Source organism: Dermacentor silvarum, chromosome 5 (genome assembly GCF_013339745.2).
Source record: "Dermacentor silvarum isolate Dsil-2018 chromosome 5, BIME_Dsil_1.4, whole genome shotgun sequence".
Taxonomy (NCBI): Eukaryota; Metazoa; Arthropoda; class Arachnida; order Ixodida; family Ixodidae; genus Dermacentor; species Dermacentor silvarum.
The window spans coordinates 18,873,416-18,896,737 of NC_051158.1; the positions used below are offsets into that span (position 1 = coordinate 18,873,416).

The 23,322-nt window shown below is 43.8% G+C and overlaps 1 protein-coding gene across 1 annotated transcript in view; it reads right to left on the bottom strand.

Moving 5' to 3' along the window:
* Positions 1–23,322, bottom strand: part of LOC119453983 (protein alan shepard-like) — a 261,137-nt gene that overhangs the window by 31,785 nt on the left and 206,030 nt on the right. Inside the window, exons 6-8 of the mRNA XM_049667198.1 lie at positions 15,895–16,092; positions 13,001–13,054; positions 953–1,045 (exon numbers count right to left, since the gene is read on the bottom strand). Coding sequence (XP_049523155.1) covers positions 953–1,045; positions 13,001–13,054; positions 15,895–16,092 — 345 coding nt within the window. The remainder of the gene's footprint in view (positions 1–952; positions 1,046–13,000; positions 13,055–15,894; positions 16,093–23,322) is intronic.

Genomic DNA, 23,322 nt, shown 5'->3' on the forward strand with positions numbered 1-23,322 from the left:
ATGGAAGACTCCTCCCAATTGAGCAGCTGGCCTGTATTTGGTCAAAGCATGCATGTTTGCACCACCGCTCATCGTAAAAGGTGCAATTGAAGCTCCACAGGGAGCAAGCTAAATAAAGGGGCCACAAGTCTCGAGTAACGTAGCACACAATGCAGCAACACATAACTTGTTGGTTACAACGATTTAAAGGCTGTGTGAGCTTCAAATATTGAAGGAGTTCATTGGCGCTATTTGACCAACAAGGACCACAAAAAGGGGGAAGCCTCCACACAAGCTCGGTGGATAAAAATGGCACTGATACCACTCAAGTCCACTGTAGCTGAACTGGCTATTTGGCCGGCAATTCAGCAACAGTGGCAGATGCACAAAACTTGCAGACTCAAAAACACTTGACCCCCTCCGCACACAGTAAGGTGGTGGCAGGTTCCCCTATTGGGGAAAGGAGTCACCAACTGCCACCAAAGTGCTGGGAAAGTGTGGGGTAAAAGGAACGGGTTGCAGAGGGGCAATGCCTAAGGTAAAAAAAGGGGGGGGGGGGGATGACGTAGGATGAGCTGGAAAAAAAAAAAAAAATGAAGGAAGGGAGTGTGACATCACCAGGTCAAAAAAAAGTGCCTGGGAATGTTAGAAGTAACTGCACCCATGTGCAGAAGAAATGATAGGGGAAATGGGGATTTGGGAAAAGGGAGTAGGCAAAGTAAGGAATGTGATCAGAGATCAAAGGAATGGGATAGGGAAGAATGATTGGGAGGGGCATATGGGAGTTGACAGGAACATGTGGATTTAGTCAGGCAGCAGGTCAGAGAACATCACTGGTTTAGGAAGTGTGAGAAATTAGGGGACAATGAGTGGGGGATACAGGGCAAGATGAGAACAAGGAGCAAGAAGAGGCAGGGGGAATGGGGAGGGCAAATTGGCCGGAGAAGTAGGTAAAAAAGACGTCCATGCACACCTCGATCTTTCTGCCTTCGACAACTGTGCCGTTCAATTGCTCTCGTGCTCGGTCCGCATCCGCACTAGTTGCGAACGTGACAAAACCGAAGCCCTGCATGCAAGAAAGAACAAAAGGCAAAGAGGGGCAGCGCTCCAGACAGCAGAGGTAATGTTTTTTTTACTGTCCACAGGTCAAAAGATCAACCATGCACCACCACGCACGGACTGCCTGCGCCCCAGCCGGGCCTTGGAAGGAAATAAAAATCCCGCGCACAATGCAGCAACAAACTCGGCGAGGTCTCTAGAGAGGAGCATGGGGAGGTGTGGAGGTTGAGAGGTCAGTGACCTGTCCCATTCCTCCCTGACCCATACCCTGCTCCAACTGGAGACCTGCCACAGACGACAAAGCAGTGCAAGGTGCAAAGCGCTCTTGGGGTCGCAGGCTCAGGGTCGCAAGCGGTGACCTTTCACTAGAGGTTGTGCTGGTGGAAAGAGTACAGGCAGCGACAGGCATTCCCACAGCCCTGTGAACTCTACAAATTTCCTACTGCCTGTGGTAACACTGACTGATTGGCTGATGGTCGCACCCTCGGGATGAAGCTCGACTGACAAATGCCATATTTTTATCGCCTTTCAGGTTCACCAGAAACCACCAAAATCATGGCACCTAAGCAATTTCTTCTGCTCCCCCTGAAATGCTGACACCAAGACTGTCTGCCAGGTGGGCTTAGGATACCATACCTTTGTTAATGGGCACGAACTGTAAGAGTACAAAAACTCGCATCGCTGCCAAGCTATCAGCTTAGACAATTATTAGCCCACATATGCGCTTGCACTGCATGTCCTGTGTTTGACCATGAATTTGGCGACTAAATTCTCTACAGGGCACCAAGACAATTTGAGCAACAATACTGATTTTGTAGTAATTTTTGTCCAGTTATATAAACGAACTTGGTAGCTGGTGTAACAGTAACCTGGTAAAAATACGGGTCCTCTGGGGCTCCCTTGTGTTACAAGCACAAAAAAAAAAAAAAAAAAAAAAAAATCAGCTTCTCACTGCTGCTCACAAGCATCGCTGCACCGAGTGGGCCTAAAGTAAGCTCTTTAGAAATGTCAAAGGCACATGAAAGCCATGCAATTTCCGAGCACCGCAGCATCTGCAACCCGCTATCTCCAGCAGACCATGAGCTGCGACCGCCACCTCGCGCTATGGCAATCAAATGCAAGTCACCCAAAGGCCCGGACCGGTTTGCATGTCCTTGCGTTATTGCAGTGATTTATTTAGGCATGTTTGGTTGCGTTCCGTGCACCATAAAGAAAAAAAAAAAAATCACACGAAAGAAAGAAAACAACAAGCTCAGTTTGAGCAAGCTGGCAGAGCGTCATCTGCTATGTCCCCTGCTTTCAAAATGTTCCCAAAATTCTTTGAGAAGGTGCGCTTGGCTGGTTCTGCAAACCATTTACATAAACCTGATCACTTGGCAGGTTCAGGAAATGAAAGTCTTGCGAGATTTAATGCTCCATCTCATTGTAGATTGGCTGATGGGTGTGGCATAAAAGACAATACTCCGTCAGTCCACCAGAAGTTGTTAATGTATCATTGCATGGCTGAAAATGTTAATTTACGAAAGGTGAAAGTACTGTAAAAGGATCTGCCATAGATTATTACAGTAAAGTGCAAAAAAGTTGGTTTAATAGTGCATCTTATTTAACTACGAACATTTGATAATTTATTAAAGGAATGTATTTCTTTTTCTTAATAAGAGGGGCATAATACATGTTACACAACCTAGCAAACACGATGCTGCAAGCATTGCATTGTGTTCCATTTGCCAAATAAGTGTAAAAAAAAATAAGTAGCCAGCAAAAACTTTCCCAAAGACTGTTTTCAGTCTGCAGCTTTTGTGTATAACTTGGGACGCGCGCGAACGACCTGCTCTGCCACCTTGCTGCGGAATGAACGAGCAGCTGAAGACACCTCTCCGGAGCAGACGACATGTTCACAGCTTGCAGACGGGGGCATACACACACAAACACTTTTCAGCAACAAATGTCAGTGAATTCTAGAGGCAACGTGATGCAAAAAAAAAAAAAAAAAAAAAAGAGCAAGATAGAGTGCAAAGAGGAGCATTGAGAAAGTGCGGTTACTGCGCGGTTACTAAAACAGGAGTACGATGGCCCTTGCATTGCTTCACCTTCTGCCACAGGTCAGAGCAGGCAACCACGGGGGGGAAGACATGCTTGCCACTCTAAGGCTGATATTGTATGCACCTCTGCCTACAGCACCCAGTCTTGAGGGCAGAGCTAGCTCACAGTCCTGTCTCAGTGCATGTCTCAGCAAAATCAGTGGCTACATTTCCACAATGACATTTTTGACATTTACAAGGCCACCGGTTCAACTCCCAGTCGTGGTAGCTCCACCCCAAGAGGGGGCAGGGATGCTTGTGGACCATGACTTCGGTACACAACTGATTGAAAAAGATTGCAAGAGCACACACTATTTCTGACCGCCCAGGCTTTGCCATGAACATTTTATTGCGAGAGTGCCAACAGGTTAACTTGAGTACCTCTTCTACGCCTCGACACAACACAAAGGCATATAAGCAACTCCATACGAAAAGGCCCACACCTAAATTTCAACCAGCTGTAACATATTCAAACATTGGTAAATTAGCATACTGACCGACTTTTCCTTTGTCAGAATGCAGCTGCCACAACTGTGAAACCAATGACCCTGTGCCATCAGATCAATCTAAACCATGCAGGAAATACTTCTACACAAAGTGTGTCACTGCTCAGCTTGGCAAGGCACTACCACCACTAAGTAGCAGTTATCGAAACTGGACTTAAATTTCTCACAAGAAGGTTTACAGAGATAACATCAGATCTTGGTAGAAAGATAGCAAACACACCAATGCTACTTGGCAAAGCACTTGAAAGCCAAATACCCCAGAATTAGCTGCACAAGCTCTGAACAACCTACATTTACATTTGCTGCGGCAAGTTAGCTCCAGCAATGATCTGCAAAATGGCTTGCTCATTTTTGTTCAGCAAGCACATTTCAAAGAAACTAACAAAATACAAAAGTGTAGCTGTTTCAGCGCTTGTGCAGACTTAAATTATGAAAGAACTTCGGCTTCTTGAGAGGCATGCAGAAAGGAACTGGCCCTTTGTGCTCGAGAGAAGCCAGGGCTAGACAAGACAGCCAAACAAAACAGCACACTGCAGACAAGACTTGGTGCAGCTATGTTTTACCTCAATCAGCAACACGTGGTGTGAGCATGCCCACCAACAAGCTTTCTCACTGGGCAGAAGGTGATTCAAAGCTAGAGAAACAAGCTATATATATATATATATATTAAAAAAAGTTGAACCAAGACTTCGGCTTTAGAGACAGTAACATGATTAGGTTGATGACAATAGAGGAAGCAAGCCAGAGAGAAAGGTGCACTCGGAGAGATCGCCTTCAGAGCAGCTCAGTGGTTCAATGCAACACGTGTCATCAATGAAGATCATTGTCAGGGTCAACAAGAGGTCAAGAACCGTCTTATCGCAAGGCCATGTCACAGAAAAAAAAAGGGGGGTGGGGGAAAGAAAGGAGAGAAGACCATAACCAACTAACATAGCAAATGCTCCTCTATAGACAAACCGCCACCATGACAAGAAGCGCCAAATACTGGTGTCAGCAGGGAAAAGAAGACAGCAGGGAGTGGGGAACAGCAAATCAAGATATGCAGAGGAGTGGTCCCGTAACAAAGACATGGAAGAAAGGCTTCTAAATAATGAAACAGCAAAGTGAAGGCCAAGTTAGGGGGAGAAATAACAAAATATGAAAAGGAGGGACATCTTGCAGTATTATTAGTGCCAGGCTAGTAAAAATAAATCTGCCTTAGAAGGAACCTGCCTTTAACTGTTCCCTGTAACTGAGTGCAATTTCGAAACAAACATTTGCCTTACTAACCTCTGTTTAAGTGGAATGTTGAGATGCAAAGCTAATGGAGACATTTGTGCTGTCTAATGTCGGCACAAACTTGTTGAAAGCAGCAAACACTGAATTTGTGGAATGCTTGTGTAGCATTTTTGTGCCCTGGCATAATCTGTAGGTGGGTTTTGATATGGGCTAGATCAAAGCGTTGCTGCTGTGTACAACAATACTGCCACTGGTGATTAAGTGACGGCAATGCTATATTACTGTAGAAAAAAAGCGCCGGGTGATCCGTTAAGTTTTTCGTTTGTTTTGGCAAAATGCAGCGGATTACCGCATGGTCTGTACAGCTAATTTATGGCACAGACCAAGAGTCTGTACCTCAAAAAAAAAAAAAAAGCACTTAATGCTTTAATTTGCTTGAAGTGATTCACAGTGGTAGAACAATGAATGTTACTGAAGCCATCGTTTCGACAAAGGGACTTGTCTGTCACTGACAATAACATTTCTCCTTTGAAAATGTTGGCTTTAGAGACATTCCTTGTTCGACTACTGCTCATCACTTCAAGGCTGTCTTGCTTAATTTGCTTGAGCTACTTTTGCCTGTGTTATTTTATTATGAAAGGTATCCAAACAAATAGTAATGACAAACCTTCCTAACATCTACACATAACCTAGGCTTTGGGAATAAAGGTATGAATAAGCTAACAGAAACCAATTTAGCACCAGTGCACCAATGACAATCACACTGTTGTTCATTTGAATGGCAAACAGTTTGTGTGAAGTTCTGCATCATTATGGGTTATTGCACATTCCAGCTTGTGCATTTCATTCAGGCTGCTATTCGCATTCGGCCACTATGCAGTCCCAAAACAAAACAATGTTCCAAATTGAAATGCTCAGCTAATCGCCACCTAAACTAAGACGAGAACTAAGTATTAGAACCAAAAGCATGTTAGTTGTGCCAAGTAGTCTAAGCAGCATACATTAACAAGCTAACCGAGAAAGATTTGAGGCTAACACGTATGACCAAAATGGAATGAGCTATGCAGATGAGCACCAATGTTGGGATGTGCCCATTCTCTCAAGTCATAAGTGTCCACATGCGACACTAACAGACCCAACCTTTACGGCTGACCAGTGGTAGACGGGACACACAGCACAAGATGTACACAGGCCAAATGCTAGACTTTCAAGTTATTCACGAAGCACTTGTATCTCACAAGCCCAGGCCTTTTACTGAACAAAGGTCTTTTTAAAATAGTGCCCAGAATTTACTTCAACCCCATCATGTGTTTTTCAAGGACTATCTTCTAAACTAAGCTAAAGATAACATTGTGTACAAGAATGAACCCTTTCAATTGCTTATGCCAAAGCCAGCTAACAAGTTCAGTGGCCCCACAGCAAAACTAATAAAGGTGTGAGACTGATCTGGACAACTTGGTGATTCGATGCATGTTCAGAAGCTCGCACCTGCTTACTTCTATACACTACCAGAGAAAGCTGTCTGCAATATGCCTGCCAGGTTTAAGGATCTACCCAGGGAACTTTGTCACACCTATCATAATAACAATAACAATAATAATAAAGAAAAGGCAGAGTAAATGTAGTTACATGACCTTAAACAACACAATTCCCACTCCCGTCACTGGTTACCCTCAACCCAATGCATACCTTTGGGTGAGACAGTAACCACCCCCCCCCCCCCTTGCCCCTCCTCAATTTTGTAACATCAACTCTCTCTGAAGGTTTTGCGCATATTGTACAGGTGTGAGGGGTGTCTATGAAATCTCCAAAAGGTTGTATTCCCCCCCCCCCCCCTTCCCTTTCTACTGCGCTGTAGGCAATGTGCCTTACACTTTAGCACGCAGAGCCTGTTTGTGTGGCATGGCATGGAGCTCAAGTCACATGCTCACATGTTCCCCTAAGTTTGATCTCTCATGTAAAGCCAATGTCAAATGTTTACACACCGCTGGGTCTGAAAAAGTATTTCTGAGAAGTTTGTGACTATAGCCTGTAATACCATATAACATTTTGTTTACGTGTACTAGCACGAGCTGGAAGTCTGAATAATCAGTCAAAGTTGAGATTTGGATGAGTTGGTAATGCATTGCAAAATGGTTTTTGCGCTATCAGACATGGACATAGAAATGGCATACAGGATGCACGAAATGCTAGATGTACACGCTGTGCATGTCCTCTATCCCTTTTCTATGTCCCTGCCTACTAACGCAAAAGAACATTCTGCAATGCACAACCAGGCTATGTGCCCCCCTTGGTGCGAAAGTATGCAGCCTTCTCTCACACCCTGCAGTCCATAAACTTAAAATGCAACTTTTGTGCATTACATCTTTAATACATCTGCAGATCCCAACGTTGGTGCTCAGTTTAAATACCATGGTTCTATTGAGAAGCCCGAGTAATGGCAGGCTAGAACATAACCTGCTGAGGCTCTGTCCAAAATATGAAACAAGGCTAAGAGGAACAAAGGAGAGTGAGAAGGCAAAGCGAGGAAGCAATGGCACAGAAGCAACTCTCTACTGTAACGTCACAGGTCTTGCTTGGCATTCTCAGACGGTACGACGACAACAGGCTAAGAGAGGCGTGTGAGTGAGTCTCAACAGAGAGAAAGTGTGTGAGGAACAACGTGGCGATGAGGGTACAAATGTTTGCGGGGAAGGTGGAGAAGGGGTGTGTGGATGGGACAGGGTGGGGGGGTTCTTGATAGCCTCCTGTATATCTTTTTTTTTGCCCCTCGTTGAGGACGGGAGAGCATAAGGAAGGGAGCAAAGGGTTGAGCAAAAACACTTCCCCCACTTTTGCTGCTTACCCACTGAAGCAGCAGAGATGTACACCATGTGTGGTTTGGCAGTTGAACACTGGTACGTGCGAAGCATACTGCTGCCTTTTCAGAAGGCCCTCTTGCATTTTTACACTTACTGAACTTGCTAAAACTATATGCAATGCCATTTGCAGTTAGCATGGGTTAATTATTAGATGGTGCTTTTTGCACTGGGCAACCCCAACGGAACAGCCACAGCGATCGCCGACAGTGCATAAAAAGCCTGATATAGTATATTTACATGCTACAGGAGTAAATATATTAATAAGGATAATGCATTAGCTGTCTATAAATGTAATAAATAGCAGTGCTAGGTTGAATTCAATACAAAAGCAACCTACAGTGTTAACTTTCAGAATAAATTTAGGGATGTGCGAACATTCGAAACTTTCGAATAACAAACCAAATAGTGTCCTATTCGATTCAGACTTCAAATCAAATAATCCCTATTTATAAATGTGAATATGTATCAAATACTTTTCAAATCAAAACATCAACTGCACCCTATTCAACAAAAAATTGGAACAAGAGTATGGTAAACTTTCCCCTCCGCGAGCATGGTATATACATAAAACATGAGAACTTGCGTAGTGGAGCAGGCTACGTCACTTAGGTAGCTGTACTTTACAGGGTTTACAGCGATCATCCGTGCTTACTGAACAGTCCTGCGCATGTGGAGAAACTACTTGCTTGTTCATAATGCTCCATTTCTGCCTTTACTAAACAACACTTCATAACATACTATGTAATGACATTAACTTGCAAGGATGTCAACATGAATTTATATTAACCGTGATAACAGCGGTTCATTATTTTATCTGATATTCCATTCGGTCTCAAAAATTACTATTCGCAAACCCTAAAGAAAATTGCATTGCTTGGAGCAGATTTTACTATTTCAAAGCATGCAACACAAACAATGCTGAGCTCCAGCTAGCTTCAGGATGGCTGTTCATAATACTATAACCTGTAACTTAGGGTTGCACTGTTGCATATTTGCTTTATTTCTTACATTCAAAAATAAAGTATCACAACACACAGCCTTATGAAGCCACCTGTACACTCACTCAGATGCACTGCTTTCTTAAAGAAAACATTTTTCATAAGCTAACTGGTGCAAGTTCAGAGCCAGTGTCAAAATACAGCCATAATGGCAAAGCATAGTACTTTGTAATCGACTTACTGGCACACCACTTGAATGCACCAGCAGCAAGCTTTGCTCTGATGTGGCCAAATCAGTACGTGTGATCACATCTTAGAAATAGCAAATAAGAAAACTGAAACCAGGTCATCGCACGCAGCAGGGTTCAACTGCCAAGGTTTCGTACCCCAATCTAAAATTTTTATCTAATTTAACCTCCACAGAGTGAGAAATGCTGTCGAGAAAGAGAAAAAAATAAGCGAGTAGAGGGGAGCAACCAAACAAAACCAAAAAGATGAAAGGAAAAAGCTTCGCACAAAATGCATCATGGTGGTCAACAGAAAAACTTCTGCACATCACCTTCTCAACGTGTGATGCCAGGCTGAAGGGAAATGTACTCATTTACAGAAACACCACAGCCAATTTAATCACCAAGCAAGCAGGTTTAGAATACCGTTTACATACTTCAAATGCAATATATATAGGGTGTCTCAGCTAATGTTAGTTGAGCTGTTCAAAAAAAAAAAAAAAAAAAAAAAATTAAAAGATTGAAGAAACATGGTGCAAGATACGACTTTAAGACCTATGGTGTTAGGTTGCCAGAGGACTGACGACCGATCACCGTAGATTTTATATTGGTATCTTGCAGCATGTTTTTCATATTTTTTCCCCCTTAAATAGCTTGGCTAACATTTCACATGACGTATATCGTAACTAATAGTTGACAATGCCATGCTTAATTTAGTTACACACAAAAGCCAGTTACATTTCTTTTTCTTCTATGCTGGAACAGCACCTGCTTTGCCCACTACTGTAATAAAGTTGTTACCACAGCATGGAACTGAAGCATCCATACTTTGGATCGAAGCATGAAAAAATGCAAAAGCGGAAAAAGCAGACAGGTGAATCTACTCAGAGCTAGCCAACTTTACTGGTACCTATAATGGAAGCACATGGGCACCTTTACTTCATTAAAGTTGTAGTGAAATAGTTGATCTCATCTTTGACTTTACCTTGCTGTGGTCAAGTAGCATGCAATCATCCTTAAACTTCAATAGCCACAAGCATTTTAGAAATGCGAGCCCTTCGGCCATGGAAGATTTGATTTCAAGGCTTTGTGATTTGATGAATGTATTCGGATGTTACAGCTTTCCCCAATGATGGCAACTTGTCGAATGAGATGCGCTTTTGATGTCACTTCTATGCTAGGCATTGAACAACTTGCTAATGACAACTTGCATGCCTGACTTGATGGGACTAGTCATATGGTAGTTTCTTTGAAAAAGTTTAGTAGAGAGAAATTGAGTGCTAGCCTATGACTATTGTGCAGCCCGTGGATTTGCCTACAATTTGTCCTTCAGGATTCAAATTACTTTGTAGCTTCACAAATAAAATCATATTCAACAAAATATTACAGTGTTACAATATTGCAATATTTCGCAGTGAGCAGAACCTTGTGGCCTTCGCAAGTTTAGAAAGATGTGATTGCTCAGAAATTTAAACCGATAAAGGTGGACAAAGCATAATAAAGACAAAAATGCCCGAAGCCACAAGGATTAAGACAAATCCTAGCACTAACCATCATTCCCATGGGAGCTGAACTATTGTAGTGCAAGAGATTTTTTCTGGCAATATTAGAAGGAAACTATGGCATTGGTTTAACCAAGCTCATGATACAAATGAATCCAGCTTTTCTGTTACCACCATGAGGCCACCAGAATATTAATTAATGACACTGCACTATGGCTAAAGAAGATTTAAAAAAAAAACAAAGAATAAATAAGAAAGCCAGCAAGTGAACCTGAACAAATGAGCATGTAACCACCAACAGCAGATACATGCACTCTTTGTTCGAGTACAATGCTCGTCAAATGATTGTGAGAAGACTTATTTCTCCTGCCACAAGTAAAAACATGGCATCTTTAAAGTGGTTCTGAGAAATTAAAACCTAGAAAAGGCGGCAAAGCACAGGTAGACACACTGAAACAAAAGAACATCAATCAATAAACACTCATAATAACCATTAAGCAAGAAGACAACATTTCAAGTGATAACATGGGGCATTTCTAGCACACCATGACATTTGCTCCACAATAAACAAGGCCTGCTGAAGAATGTTCCTCATGCAGTCCAAACATTTCACATGTGAAATAACACAGTATGGAATCCTTGTCGATTTCATGAGAATTCTACATACGGGATATGATAACATACAGAACTAACAACTGCATATGGTGATACTTAAGTAAGGGTGAAAATTGGAGGATTTCTTGATGCGCTAGTTGGCAAAACATTGCTATTAGAAGAGGCACAAATTCACACACAGAAGGACAGACAAGATGAGAGCTTGTCTTGTCTCTATGCATCAATTTGTGCTCCTCCTTAATAAGTATGAGAGGAAATTGTACTCCTATTTAGGGTGTTCTGATCTGCTTTGACAAAAACTCAGTGGTGAAATGGCTTTAAGCACTCATCACCATGCAATGTGATCGAGTTTACCTGCACAATGCTTAGTAAAATCAAGGATAACTAATACAAAGGTCACAGTGTGCCAGAAGTCCCAACAGGCCAATAAACAACTCTAGAACAAGTGCAGCAAGTTGAAAGAATCCAAGACCAACTGAGAATGACGTTAATATAGTTGCAATCATTAAAAACTGAAAAATTACACACTGCAATCAATGCAGTCAAAGGTTCCTGCATTGGCAAACTAATTGGGTCAAGGTCTTAGACAACAACTTGCTGCTGCAAATTCTAATATCACAGCCCTTCACAAAGCACCCGATAGAATATGACCAGGCACGGAACAACTTCCAGAGAGCTTTCAGAACTAGGCATTATGATCTAACATTTCTTGTTCCATGATTTACCATTACTTTGTTCGTAAAACTTTATTGGCAACTGATTTATCAATAATCACAAGGATCCGTCTAAATGATCGACAAACATTGGAGAGAGTCAACTGCATGCTAAAACCATTTCGTGCTCTACCTATACATGAGTACAAAGTTTTTCTTTTTTTTAAAGCTCTGTCACTAAGCCTCCTGCAAAGCTTCAGAAAGTTATCGTGTGCTCTAGTGACACATACAAAAATCAAAAAGGAGCCCATTTCCCATAAACATACCAAGACTAATACTGCCGCAGAGATCTCTCCACGCGAAGTATCCTTCCAGGCGTTTGTTTAGTGTGCTTCATTGAAGAGTGCTACAATACAGCTAACATCTTGCCGCCTCAATAACTATACGGAGGATAGTGCTCAATTGCACAAGTGTCTGTTCAGAATGGTTAGCACATTCCAGCTTTACAACTGCCAGAGATATCGCATGTATGGTCTTTTAACCAGTATAACCAACTTCCAGCACATGACAGTGTGTCATGCCCATTTATGCAATGTATGCAATGAAAGATGCCAAGAAACCAGCAGAATATCTTGCTACACTTGAGAACATTGAAACATCCCATCCTTTTATGGCTTTGCACTGGGCAACACAGTTCTTTTTTTGCTGAGTTTATAAATAACAAAGCCTTAGAGTATATTTAAGAGGTTTTCCTTGGTAGCTATCAAAACAAGTGGCCGCACAAAATTGCCTTTCGCACAAGAATCACTGTTTTTAACATAATCTCTCGGCAGTTCTGCGGTAATCAGCTAAGCTTTGTGCTAGTAGTTTTCACTGCAGATATTTGAATGGTGAGGAAGTCACTGCACACTTCTTAAAACTGCTTTGCTTTATGTTTTGTCTCCAAATAGAAAAATGGGCTCCTTTGCAAGCAACAAAACCATATTTTATGCTTGTGCCAGCCCCATTTGGAAATGCATCCCTGCCAGCTTCCTTACCCTCAACAATTCGCTATGAAGATGCACTCTTGGTGTTAAAGGACAACAAATTCAATGCTCCATTCTCTTCCTTTTTTTCCACCCAACACCTTAAGAAACAGGGCAAACAAAATTCCAGTGACACTGCGATAGCACCGAGTACAACACTGCATGAGGTAGTGTAGTGACACTATTTACAAGCTCGTTTCTCATACCGTCAAAGCTGGCAAAGTTTACATGTCACAAAACGGGCAAGAGCATATGCATGAAACTAAACAATTTCGTAAGAAAAAAAAAAAAAGCAAATGTTGCACAGCAACGTATACTAACGCTGGGCTTACTCACCTTAGAACCCCGTTCGTTGAAGATGATTTCAACATCAAGAATGGCACCAAATTGCTGCAAATAGATTACGAGAGCTTTGTACACTTTTTGAATTTAGCAACTTCCAGCTATGAACTACTGGAGACATGTATGAGTAGAAGTGGATAATGGCAGCACAGCTAGTTGTATGTCACATTGATGCATACCGTGCTCAGTAAATAGCTGCAATATGTATGTGGATAGCGACATAGGACAGATAGCAGAGAGATGTATACTAGGAAGCGATCAACTGTGGTCGAATACTGGATGTTGCTGGAGCTAACATTTCAACAAGGAGACGTGACGAAGACAAGTCCCATTGTTCAAACAGCTCCAGCGACATTCCTTGTCGAACCAAAGTTGATAACTTCAACACGTGGATGTCATAAGAAGAGACGACTGCCAGTAGTTTCAGATTCTCCTCGCCTTACTGTACATCACAGAAACAAAACATTAGCAAATGGGCCTTGGCCAAAGGTGGACAGTCGTGTATATCCTTAACCCCTTCGCTTCCGTGCATTCCACACCACGTGCGGGGTCTTGAAAAAATTGCGATAAATTCTACTGAACAAGTGGCAGAAAAACAAAACTTGCTTTATTTTATTCACTAACACTCATGGCATTCAATTCATTCGAAAATATTTCCATGCATGAAATTCCTTAAAACACACAGGCATGTAAAGTGCGACTTCGTACTTTTCCCATTGGCTCTCAGCCTTTTTGCCCTGTGCTGTGCGAAGTAGGCGCAGCCTGGATGGATGACAGTGTTGGCGTTATCTGGCGGGGGAAATTAGCCCACTCTGAGGCGCATTGGTGTAGCCACAACAAAATGCTTTCTTCAACCGTGGTACTGCGGCAAGACTGCTGCTTCAAAGATCTCTGCGAGGTTCACCTTCCAGTCCGTGCAACTCTGCTGCTTGCCTGCTACTTTGGCAGATAAGACACAGCTGTCATAACAGCTGTCTATTATGTAACAAAAGATTTTCTTGTAGCCTTTTGCATACCTCCTAATTATGGGAAAGAAAGCCAGTTGTTGGTCTCTTTGATCAACTCCTCCCATGCCTCGGTTGTAATCAATCACAACTTGTGGTTTCAAAACCAGCAAGCCACTCTGGCATCTGTTTGCTGTCAAAATGGCTTCCTTGTGCCAGGTTGTCAGCATGGTGACCTGCTTTTTATCTTGCCAAAAGAGGGTCATAAAGCCTCGTGAAAAAGGAGCCTTGCACTAGCCTTTCTGACTTTCTTGAACTCTTTAAGCATGTCCTTGCGGTGTAAGCGAACTATGCCCACAGCATTCGATCCAGGCGACGGAACAGAACCAGAGATGAGTACCAGTTGTCCATGAAGACAACAACAGCTTCACTGCACAATAACCGAGTTGCAGCGGGAGTCTTCTCACTTTTTTCAGTGCGAATGGAGAACTTCGGACAGTAGCCACTTGAAGACTCGCAGAGTTTGTAGAATTTAAGGCCGAATATGGCTCGTTTAGAGGGATATAAATGGACATAGGAGACCTGCCCATGAAACTTCATAAGGCTTTCGTCAACTGCCATACTCTCTTTGGGTTGGTAGGCTGTACCGATGCACTTCAGTATGTGAATGAGCACAGGCCGATACTGCCACAGCTTGTAATCTCTGAGAAAGGGTGTTGATGCAGAAATGAAGATACTGTGATAGCACCCAACAATGCTGCCTGGACATTACAGAAGCAAAAACCAGTGTGCTGATAACAGATCTTTGTGACCAGTAGGACTGAATACTACTCTTCATCACCTGGCTCATCAGTAGACACATTGCAAAGTAAGCTTTCATTTTCACCTGGTGTTATACCAATTGGGACCAGGATGCAAAGGCTGCTTCTCGCGTGCAAAGGCATTTGTGTGCAATGCGATGATGTCCCAAATATCTTCTCCGATGAGAGTGGAACATTGATGGCTCACTTGATACCTGGTTGACCACTAAAGGGGTGCTTCACAACATTCTCCACTGCGTCAGCCTCTTTCCATTGCCAAGAGCCCAGTTTTGGCGCTTTCGAAGGAGGCACGAAGAGTACACCATATCTTGCTCTGAACACGAAATCTATTATCATGACTGTCATCATTTTCGTAATCCTTATCGTCTGAACAAACTTCCTCATCATCAGAGAGGTCCCTCTTGGCATCACTGTCGAACACAAGTTCCAGAATTTCTACATCTGTCAATCCTTGCTTAATGCCATGTTTTATGCGAGATGGGAACGTGAACTTTTTGCTGTTTTTTAAATACTATCGCTGTAGACAATGGACAATTATGTCAATCTAGTGAGTGACATTTCAAGCAATAAGTATACAATCTACAATGTGCTGCCGTCTATGAAAAAAAGCCAGCAACAGCCTTTCTTTGAGTGGTCGGCTATTCGCCGGTCCCTCCGACTTTGGCCTTGGTCGTCATACAGCTAGCGATCCGCTGGTTGCGTGAGCGAATGAGTTAGTCACATGTAACGATACCATTTCAATCTACCTATTGTAACTAACCACCTGCAAAAGCCTGCATGGCAAATTCAGGTGACTGGGTTCGTCTCTGTTACCAATATGGTTCTTGCAGCAATGCAATGTGCATGCATAAACAACAGCAAGAATAAAGAATTAGCAGTCTGATTTCACAATACAGTAAGAAAGATGACTAGGTCCTAAAAGTAAAATGGACACACAAACTTCCAACTACTTTTATTTACCTATCTGCAGGCATGCAGGCAACCAAGTGGACAGGAATTGTATGTGTGTGCACATATGTAAATAATGCAGTTAAACGACAGCGCTTTGTGTGTACAATTTATACCAACTCGCCAAAACCTACGCCCTCAAAAATAGCCCGAGAGGAAAGGCACATAGACTCACGCCAAAGAGTTGCCTCAGGTCGGGGTCCCGAAATCTGAATGGGATGTTTGAGACGTGCAGCCGCTTGGGCTGGCCGTTCTTGGCTGCCTCCACGACTGCCATGCCAGCTGCTGCTGCGGCCTGGGCTCCTGCCGCCTGGGCACCGGTAAGTACCACTCCTGTGGCAGCGCCATTGGCATCGGGCTCCAGGTCAGTTTGCTGTCAGTGGCAAAGAAAGGAAACAGACATGCAGCCATTATAGCAACATTAGACACCGCCAGCTTACTTGCAATGACGAGGTAGCTCATTTCATACCACATTTGTCAATATTCAGCACAGGTTATAAGGGTTTCGAAACTAGATAGCATTAAGCCACAATGACACCATTATGACATGGTCATAGCTTCTTTAACAACAATACATCGGTGCAACACGTTTGTGTGACGCAGCATACAAGGCAACTGCTGCTGGGCAGATAGAACAGCATGCTGATAGCTACCGAGTGTGTCACAACAGTGGCCTGATGAGGAGCACCGACAGTGGTGGCGGAGGCGTTTCACCTCGCTGGCACACGAGGCGAGACTGACGAGACACCGTCGGCGTTAGCTAGTGCCGAGTGAAATATTAGATAACATTAGCTTGACGCTTACTGTACGTTCCGCTCATACCAGTGCATACACACAGCAGCTCAGCAGAAACAGTTGCTCACTTTTATTATGTGCATATGACATACGTGCCCATTTAATTGCTATTGAAATAAAATTATGCACGTATATTCTCCTTTTTCTCAGTGGTCACGGTTGGTATGTGTATCAGAATGCTAAAAGGATTGCTGCAGTCACACACTGAAACAATTCTTTTCACTTTATTGCCTTTTTGCCCTCCACCAATATCTCGCATGATGCAATGCTGCCCTTATTTCCATGCATTTTAGGATCAGCCATTAGGCACAACGAATAACAAAGAATAAATGGAACTCAAGGATAAGCAGAAAATTGGGCCTTTAAATACTCAAGGTTGCCCAGTTTCACGCCACCTCTACTATGATGAGAAAGCAAAAGACAGAAAACATTATACCATACATCAGTAAACAATAAAACAGCCAGCTTGAAGTTTGTAAGCATTTACTAATTGTACATATTCTAGAGGCTATGTCTATTCTAGCTGTTTGCTATTCTTTCATCCAGCGACTGTTCTTTGCTTCTCAGATTTGAAAACACACTAACATATGTATACAACATAACGATTCATGGCGTCTACCACACAGGTTATGACACGCGTTAGTGGATGGCTTCATTAATTTTGACCATTGGAGTATTTAACATGCACACAATGCTCGGTGAATGAGTATTGTTGTATTCCGTCATATAGAAGCAGAGCCGCCATGACTAGAAATTTAACCCACGACATTGGGCTCAGCAGCAGAGCAAGCCCTGTACAGCAACGGCATTTGCAGCATGAGTGGGCCACGAACTGCGGATAACCATTGATTTAAACAAGACAGCTTTTGAATGCTTTCCGTTTTCAGTTTCACCTCTCAATCGCCGTTACTTGATGGAATAATACAAAACATTTGCACGTGTTTTAGCATCGCAAGAGAGGAATTTGTTCTTAGAGGTTCGGGATGAGAACATTAAAACATCAGACTGGGGCAGAAAAAACACGATTATCTCGCAGGTATTTAAGTCCCCCATCCTAGCTTACCTTATTTATTCCATAAAAGATGGAAACCAAGACGGATGTTGCTTACAGCATATCAAGTCTACAGAACCTCCAATAGTCTGCACCGCGAATTGAGTACAGAGGAACAGCCGAGAGGAAAGAAAATGTTCCCAGAGGAATTGAAAGCTTCTCTTACTAGCCACCTGTCCATAATGGCTGCAGCCTGCGAGCTCCACCGAGGCGCATGTATTTCACATGTGCTATACAAGCAGCCAGCTGCTCTTCTCCACAACATCTAGGAGCCTTATTTCACTCTCGCCGTGAGCCATAAATCTGTCTGACGTCACCGACTATGCCGTAAGGAGCTACAGTTAGATGCTGGGGGTGTTTTGACCCAAAAACTTCGCGAGGTCAGGGTTCGAAGAAATTTTTGTTTAAATAAGGAACAGTCAAGGAATTCTACAGCATCAACAAAGTCCTTTCAAGCACTATTGAAGAATTATGTTAAGCAAATGTTTTAAAATCATACAAGTATGAAAAAAAAAAGAAAAAAAAAAGGTACACGAAAAAGGTTTAGAGAGCAAGCTCCCTACAAACTGAACTTTAAAGGGGCGATGAAGGCTATTCGTATGTCCATGTTTTCCGGTCCTCATCTATTCGTACATAGCGCAAGAGTACGAACACTAGAAAGACACCACAACCTTCTAACCAGATGGGATTGGCTTGGCTTTCGGTTTTCACTAACAAAAAGAACCACTAGGCTTAGTTGAAAACCTGCTGAAGCAGCTGAAAGCAACAAAGTTGTACTTCGTCAACTTTGTTATATGACCCTATATAGCACAAAGAATACTATATTACATCAGCATAACGAAAATAAGAGAAAAGCTCAATAAGCTTTATTAGTGCCATTACCATATGTGTGGAAATAGACAAAGGATGCAAGTAGCCACTGATTAAAGCATCACCGACATATTCAAAAAAGTAGAAGCTACCATACACCTCTTGCGCGTAAAAGGATGACGGTAAGGAAACACTTATAGGATAGTGTCGCAGTGTTGGAAACTTGAGTGCCAAAAGCACTGGTCAGCAGGAACAGTAACAAGGATGGTCTTCTTAATAACGCACGCTAGTCACTTCTCTATCGTTTCCTTTAAATGCAGATATATTTCTTATCACTGTCCTTGCCAAACTACACACGCCGCATTTGCCTCCCAAAGGAAGCATCGTCCCAATGCACAACAACTTAAGCATGTGAGTGCACAGACATTAAAGCTTGAGTCGCTGGGATAGGTACAGCTTCATGAGCGCCACATGCACCACTTTGGCTAGGCGCTTCCAGCGCTGCGAGCAAGTTTCAGCATCTGGCATGACCTCATAGTAGTTCACATTGTTCAGGTGTCGGATAACTCTGTATGGGCCAAAGTATCGTCTTGGCAGTTTTTCAGGAAGTCCTTGACGCGTACTGATATCCAAAGCTGAATAGAATTCTGGGGTTTTACTTGCAAAACCACGATTCGATCCTGAGGCGCGTCATAGTGGGGGACTCCGGTTTAATTTTGACCCCCAGAGGATCTTTAACGTGCCTCCAATGCACTGCACCAGACATGGGCATTTTTGCATTTCAGCCAATAATAATACTTGTGTTGCAGTCGGGACAACATTTGTGTGTAGCCTAGATAACCTGAGGTGGTTTCATCATGACATGCTGTGATAATTTTGTTCCGAAGTGGAGCAGGCACGACCAGTAAGTGGGTGCTGCCCATCGGAGGAAAGTACGACTTAAAGGAAGGATTGTCCCCACAAACAACGCCAGTCTTCATGCAAACAGTCGGGGCATGTCTTCAGTTCGGCCTTCCACGAAATCAATGAGGGGACGTCTTGACGGCTCCCAAGAATGCACCATCTGTGTCGTTATTCTCGGGAACAGAAGGCTAGGCTGATGATCAAGAGAGGCAACCAGCATCAATGTGTCATTTAATACTAATGTTGACATTACAATGCTGGACCTGTCATTTGTATTATTGTGACATAATGAGAGAGGGCAAAATTTGTTGTGTAGCAATAGAGCTAGGTATGATGACGTTGGTTGCACGCCTTTCGTGTGGCTGCACTCGCATTTGGCAGGTACGGTAAGCAGAGGAACAGAGTTGATCAGTGCATCATTCACCTCCCGAGTAATGAAAGCAAAGCAAGTGTAATGCTAAATAGATGAGTGATGACTGGCAGTATTATCTTCGATTTAGAGGAACCAGAACTTCATTTAAAGCGCACCCACACATACACAAAAGACCAGTTGAAAATGTGAGTAGTCCTTTTAAAAGCATCGACATAAAGGGAACAATTGCCTTACGAGCATGCAACAACCTTGCTTTCAAGCACCAAGAATTGGCACCTTTCCAGTGAAATATACACCCTGCTGGTCCCGTCCTGCGATTTTTTCAAAAAACAAGTCCTTACGGATCCCCTTAGACTTCAGTGTGCCATGCTAATGCTATGGCACAGTATGCAGCAGCAGCACACACGGAAGACCTGTTCCTGAATAACAACCCTTAATCATTGAACTTTCTTCATACTACATCTAGTGTAGGCATGTAGAAAAGCAGTCTAAATAAAGGACACTTTGAAAGTCCGCATCCCCTTTGAATTTCAATGTGGGTTGTAAGTGTCCGAGTAGTCGCATTAGTGACATAAAATGTCCAGTTTTACAGATTATGAGCGAAGTCTTGGGACACTGATATTATGGTAACTTTGAGGAGGGCTGCATCTCAATCTGCAATGCAAAGGAATCTATACCAAGTGACAGCATGATAAGTGCTCACCCAGACAACCATAAAGTTATTATGCTGAAAAGGATTTTGAGCTGCTCCACCCCATTTGTGTACATTGAATACAAGCATCCTTGCCCACTCAGGTCACTGAGCATAACGAAAAGTTAGGAGTTAATATGCTTTTCTTGCTAGCTCGGCAGTTAAGCTCTGAGCACTAACCCTATTTAAGGTATCTGAATGATACCTGCTTTGTGTGTAACACTAAGTGTTGCATACCCTAGGCTGTTTTACTGCTGCCCAAATGCAAAACATAACGTGCACACCATCGCGCACATTCTTTGCAGTATCCGCATTATAGTGTTTTCTCTACAGTATACTGGGATGAACACGTGCATTCACGGCCGCTTGCGCTGTAACTGCAACGAACTGCGCCTTAGTTTTATATATCGCGTCTCGACGCCGAAGACACACGAATTCAGAAAAAGGAGTGCTGCACACTCGAACCTCTAAGCCTTGTAAGGAAACCCACGGAACATACGTGCATTTTCGGACAGATGTGATCAGGCCCACATTCCTACGTGCACGCTAAGTGAAGCTCTTCGAGGTGAAAGTGATACAGTTAAATACAGCTCCACACAGCTATAAGCTTGCCTTGACTCTCAAAAGTTCGTGTTTACGTCGGGCGCACGCTCGCGGTTAACCACGCCGCCCGATTTCCCGAAGGCCCCCCCTACAAGAAGGTTCACGAGAGTGACGTCACCCTACAACGAACCCCGCACGCGGCGCGCTGATAGCAACGTGCTAGCACGCGCCATAACGTATTTCGCGGCAACACCGCAGCAACATGGCCAACAAAAGAAAGCACACCAGAAAAATGGCCTCGCGAAGGTCATGTCAACAGAAAAAAAAAAGAAGGAAAAAAAACCGCATTGGGAGAATTCCAAACACTCCAGACTTTCTGGCCATTGGAACGCGGATTTCTTTTTCTGACTGCCATCCTTCGCAAAACTCTCATACGCACATTTCAGGCTAAACAAAGGAGCGTTGTCGGAGAGAACGGAGCAACGGATACACACGGATCCAATGCAGACAGCGTAACATTAACGCGTCACGGATTGGATAACACGGCAGGCGAGGAGGAGGGGAAAGTAAAAACGAGTAGCACGGTCTCAATTTTCTTTTACTTTTATTTCTCTTTTCCCCGGAATGCCACGAACGGAGACGTCGCGGCGAGGGTCGACTTGGCAAGTGACTGAAGCACTTTAAGCAACGAGCACAGCACTAGGACGAGGATCGGACTCACGTGAACACGCGCGACCGACCGTAAGCCAATGCGTAAGCAAAGTGCGAACACGAAGGCCGTGAGCGTCAAAACGGACGCAAACAGCTACGAGAAGCGACCACATTTGCGAACTCGTCGCCGTCGTCGGCAGCGCCTTGACGAAGCGGAAAAAGCAAACAGAAAAAGAGAACCCCCCCACACACACACAGCCGCGAATATCGTGGCTCCTCAGCTAGCACGCGATTGTTCGCCGCGATAACAAAAAACACGCAGCACTAGGCAACGGCGACAGCCGGTCGCGCAGACCGAGCGGCCTGGCGGGGGGCTGCTGCCACTTGGAGCGAGCGAGGAAAGAAAGAAAAAAGAAAATGGGGAGGGCTTTGTAGCACTCACTGCAGCCTGGGAGTCCACACCGAGCGCCGTGGAGGTTCCGTTGGTGCTCGGGCCGTGCAAATCTAAGCACGGCAGCATGTTCATTTGTGGCGCGGTCGGTACAACGACCATTTAGACGTGGCCTGGCTTGTCCGGGGAGCCCTCTCAAGAGTCGTCGACTGAAACGGCGGCGGCAACACACAACTCCGACGCGGCGCGTTTCTTTCTCGCACGGCCCGGCGGAAGCCCGAGCGAGCGACGTAGCAAACGACGCGCTTGAGGCGAGGTGGTTTACACACGAATGTCGTCGAACAAAGATCCACACAACGGTTCAGTCAGAGTTCGTCGCACGGATGCCCTGAAATACAATGAAAAAGACCGACCGACCACCACAAAGACGCCGGCCCCTGTTGCCAGACGAGAGGAAAAAATCACGCCGAAGTTTCGCAGGAAAGAAAAAAAAAACACAGACTAAAACCACGCGCAGCACCCCACGCGTCACCACCCTGCAAACTTCTTGCGTCACAAAGAGGCGACTCCCGTACTGTGGCGTCACCTATCCAAGAAAAAATATACTATAATGCCAAAAAACGTTGCTGAATGGCGAAAAACACCGCTAGTATCTCCATTGAGAGGTAGCGCGTGTGCTGATGTGTTCTAAAAGTTTTTGTCACACTCTACGAGCTTACTTTCAAGCTGACTTTCACAACTGATACGATTAAGAAACTGCGCTTGCTCTCGCCAACAAAAGGCGATTCATGAGGCGAATGCACGAGAGCGCAAACAGCACCAAGGACGCAGGCAGGAAAATGCACGCAAAAAGACAAGCCAAAACGAGCCGCTTCGTCGGCTGACGCTAGGGGCAAGAGAAGCGCGCCGATCGGTGATCGCAGTGGTAACCATTTTGTACTGGAGATTCACGAACGCGAAACTGAACGGAAAACAATACAGGATTGTTTTTTTTTTTTTTTTGTTTTTCTGCACCAAATTTTAGAAAACTGCCTCTGGCATATGGCACAATTATAACCCTTGATCTCAATCACTCGATGAGGCGGCCATTCTACGACAAATCAAAATGCTTCATTGAATAATTAACGTAATTACTTCAATTAACGTTTTCAGTTATTGCTTTACGGCACATGTTTCAGTCTACGGATTGTAGCTGGTGAGTATGTAAGGCATATCGACGGAACGAATTTTCAAGACTACGCCAGTGTCCGACGAAATACATTGGCGTTCTAGTTACTGCTACGCCGCAATGCATAAAATAGCGTTAAAGAACCCCAGGTGGTCAAAATTAGTCCGGAGCCCTCCACTACGGCATGTTTCATAATCAGAACTGGTTTTGGCACGTAAAACCCCAGA